The sequence below is a fragment of the Bactrocera neohumeralis genome, unplaced genomic scaffold, assembly GCF_024586455.1.
Source record: "Bactrocera neohumeralis isolate Rockhampton unplaced genomic scaffold, APGP_CSIRO_Bneo_wtdbg2-racon-allhic-juicebox.fasta_v2 ctg4253, whole genome shotgun sequence".
Taxonomy (NCBI): domain Eukaryota; kingdom Metazoa; phylum Arthropoda; class Insecta; order Diptera; family Tephritidae; genus Bactrocera; species Bactrocera neohumeralis.
The window spans coordinates 1-4027 of NW_026091316.1; the positions used below are offsets into that span (position 1 = coordinate 1).

A 4027-nucleotide genomic window follows, 5' to 3' on the forward strand; every position below is an offset into this window, starting at 1 on the left:
AAAAAAGAAAGAAAGAAAGAAAAAAAATAGCAGCAGCAGCAACAAAAGGAAGATAATTCAATTTTTTTTACCGTTTTTTTTTTTTTGTTTTTTTTTCTCTCTCTTTTTCTCTTTGACGTCGAATCGTCAGTGCGGCTCAATGGTTTTTGCTGCATTTAGGGCTTCCTCACCTTTTTGTTCCTTTTTTTGCCTTTTTTTCTCTTTCTCTTTCTTCCCTCCTTTCTATTCTCTTTTTTAGACGTTTGTTTCTTGTCCAGAGACACAAACAAACAAACAACAACAAAAGAGACTTATTGGTTTTTCTTTTTCCCTCCTCTACCTTTCCACTCTTTCTTTTCTTTTCACCGTCTCCTCTCCTCTCCTTTCCTTTCCTCTCTCTCTTTCTTCTCCATTTCTTGTCTGTGTGTGTAGGCGCGTTTGTGAGTTTTTTTTTAACTCTTACTATTGTCTTTTTCGCAACACTATCACTTGTCTTTTTTTCCCCTTTTCTTGTTTCAAGTCTTTGGCTTTTTTTCCCTCTTTTTGCCCGCTTTAGGACACACACACACACACACACACACATTGCTGTGTCTTTTTCTTTTTTTTTCTTTATCGTCCCCCCTGTTTTTTTTTTTGTCCGTTGTGCCCCCCCTCCACAAGGCCGTCCGTTCTCTGTGTCACAAGAAGAGCAAAATCGGAAAGGAAAAGAAACGAGAGAGAAAAAAGTTCCATTCACGCACACACACACACACACACACACACAGAGAGGAAACGCGGCAAGAGAGGAAGTGAGAACACTTAGGCGAGCACACTTTTCTTTTTTTTCGCCTTCTTACTACTTTCCTATTTATAACATTTAAAAAAGCAAAGGATTCTTTACAACGCAGTACGTGAACGCGTGAGAACTGCGTATTTGGTTCCTTGATCATACGGTTGTGTTCTAGACGACCATTTTTTTTTCAAAATTTTTTGAAAAACCAAGAAACAGAACGCATACACAACAGTAAGCAAACCCCGATCTCCTCCTCCTTTTCTTTTTTTTTTTTTTTTTTCTTTTTTCTCTCTCTCTTTTTTTTTTTTTCGTTCAACATGTCGTTTGTGCGCACCCCCCCGCCCGATCCGCCGCTCCCCTCTCTCAGCGGGAGATGACCCTAAAACAGGTGCAGCAGGACGGACCAAAGACTCCCCGCCGCAGGACGCCCGCGCAGCTCGAGGCCGCGGCAGAAAAGGAAGCGACGCGACGACCAACGGCTCCACCCCCACGCGCGTGCCCAAGCCGAAGCCGATTCTTTCCACCTCCGCAGACGGAGCAGCCGACCGCTGTTGCAGCCAACGCACCGCCTCTTCCTTCTTCTTCTCCTCTTTTTGGCAGCCGCCTGAAGAAACTGCGAAGACGGGGCCGACTGCTCGTGACAGTAACAACGCAAGCGTGAACAGTGAGAACGCCGCCCCCACCCTCATCGACCCCCGTCGCCCGCGTTGCCCTCTCGACAGCAGCAGCAGCAGTCGACTGATTATCAACCCTTTGTGCGCACTTCCCGCGGCGGCGTAAGGGGAGAAACGAAAGGCCCTCAGAGCGCGAGTCGACGTTGGCTCAGGTGCAGGCAGAGGGCCCGAAGCGGCCGCATCGCGTGACACCGGCGGAGCTAGGACCCGAGGCAACGAACACCGCGGACGTGGAGAATAACGTCTTCACGCGCAGCCGCGGCGCGAGAAGCCGTCTGCAAACGCATTTTACTATCCAAAGGAGAAGGCGTTGGTCAGGGCTGAGGCTGTTACAGCGGAGGTCCCCGCCGCGGTGGAGGAGGCGGTGCAGAAACCTGCGGCGCCCGTCGAGGCAGTTGCAGCAGCACCGGCACCTGCATAGACAGCACACCCCCGGCACCTGAGCCAAAAGCTGTCGTTCCTCCTGAACCCAAGGCCATCGCCCCGCCTGAGCCAGAAGCTGTCGTTCCTGCTGAACCCGAGGCTGCCGCTCTTCCTGAACCCGAGGCTGCCGCTCTTCCTGAGCTCGAGGCTGCCGCTTCTCCTGCACCCGCACCGGTTGTAGCGAAGATGGAGCCAGAGCCCACGACCGCTGAGCCGTTCTTCTCTGATGCGTCGCCTCGCCAGAGTGGCCTGCGAGCGCCGACAAAGCCGCCAGCTTACGTGAAATCCGCTGTGAAGGAACCGCTGCCTGAGCGGCTCTCGCAACCGCTTCCGCCTCGCCAGGAGCCCGCTGCCATCACGCAAAAGCCGGGCAAGCTGCCGACGATGCGAGTGACTATCCGAAACGTTGACACCTTCGGTCTGAACAGCAACAGCAACCATATCCCGCCAGACGAGCTGCCACCGGAGCTAGCCGTTCTGCCGTTGACAGAGGCACCTGCGCCTGTCGAGGCTCCGCCCGTCGAGGCAGCTGCAGCAGCACCTGCACCTGCAGAGACAGCAGCACCTCCGGCACCTGAGCCAAAAGCTGTCGTTCCTCCTGAACCCAAGGCTGTCGTCCCGCCTGAGCCAAAAGCTGCCGTTCTTGCTGAACCCGAGGCTGCCGCTCTTCCTGAACCCGAGGGCTGCTGCTCTTCCTGAACCCGAGGCTGCCGCCCCACCTAAGCCAAAAGCTGTCTGTCCCACCTGACCCGAGGCTGCCGCTCCTCCTGCACCCGCACCGGTTGCAGCGAAGATGGAGCCAGAGCCCACGACTGCTGAGCCGCTCTTCTCTGATGCGTCGCCTCGCCAGAGTGGCCTGCGGCGCGGACAAAGCCGCCAGCTTACGTGAAGTCCGCTGTGAAGGAGCCGCTGCCTGAGCGGCTCTCGCAGCCGCTTCCGCCTCGCCAGGAGCCCGCTGCCATCACGCAAGAACCGGCAAGCTGCCGACGATGCGAGAGATGACTATCCGAAACGTTGACACCTTCGGTCTGAACAACAGCACGCACAACGCGCCCGGTGTTGATCCTTCCGGCGCGTTGCCAGCCTTCGTTCCTCGCCAGAGTGGCCTGCGAGCGCCGACAAAGCCGCCAGCTTATGTGAAGTCCGCTGTGAAGGAACCGCTGCCTGAGCGGCTCTCGCAGCCGCTTCCGCCTCGCCAGGAGCCCGCTGCCATCACGCAAGAACCGGGCAAGCTGCCGACGATGCGAGAGATGACTATCCGAAACGTTGACACCTTCGGTCTGAACAGCAACAGCAACCATATCCCGCCAGACGAGCTGCCACCGGAGCTAGCCGTTCCGCCGTTGACAGAGGCACCTGCGCCTGTCGAGGCTCCGCCCCGTCGAGGCAGCTGCAGCAGCACCTGCACCTGCAGAGACAGCAGCACCTCCGGCACCTGAGCCAAAAGCTGTCGTTCCTCCTGAACCCAAGGCTGTCGCCCCGCCTGAGCCAAAAGCTGCCGTTCTTGCTGAACCCGAGGCTGCCGCTCTTCCTGAGATCGAGGCTGCCGCCCCACCTAAGCCAAAAGCTGTCGTCCCACCTGAGCCGCGAGCGACTCTCGCAGCCGCTTCCGCCTGCACCCGCACCGGTTGCAGCGAAGATGGAGCCACCTTTGGTTTGAGCCCACGACTGCTGAGCCGCTCTTCTCTTCCAGCGATGCGTCGCCTCGCCAGAGTGGCCTGCGGGCGCGGACAAAGCCGCCAGCTTACGTGAAGTCCGCTGTGAAGGAACTGCTGCCTGAGCGGCTCTCGCAGCCGCTTCCGCCTCGCCAGGAGCCCGCTGCCATCACGCAAGAACCGGGCAAGCTGCCGACGATGCGAGAGATGACTATCCGAAACGTTGACACCTTCGGTCTGAACAGCAACAGCAACCATATCCCGCCAGACGAGCTGCCACCGGAGCTAGCCGTTCCGCCGGGTTGGACAGAGGCACCTGCGCCTGTCGAGGCTCCTTCCCTCGAGGCAGCTGCAGCACCTGCACCTGCAGAGACAGCAGCACCTCCGGCACCTGAGCCAAAAGCTGTCGTTCCTCCTGAACCCAAGGCTGTGGCCGCCCCGCCCTGCCTCCGAGACTTCTCCTACGGCTGCGGCGGCGCCTTCCCCCTCCTCGTTCTTCTCCTCCTCAACCGGTGACCGTTGCG

At 57.5% G+C, this 4027-nt stretch overlaps 1 protein-coding gene across 1 annotated transcript; it reads left to right on the forward strand.

The window, feature by feature from the left end:
* Positions 1-1681: 1681 nt before the first annotated feature.
* On the forward strand, positions 1682-2547 carry LOC126767134 (uncharacterized; the record flags this gene model as incomplete). Its single annotated transcript, XM_050484733.1, has 2 exons — positions 1682-1840; positions 1900-2547. Coding segments are annotated over 2 exons (807 nt in total), but the record flags the coding sequence as incomplete, so codon positions are not given.
* Positions 2548-4027: the final 1480 nt, after the last annotated feature.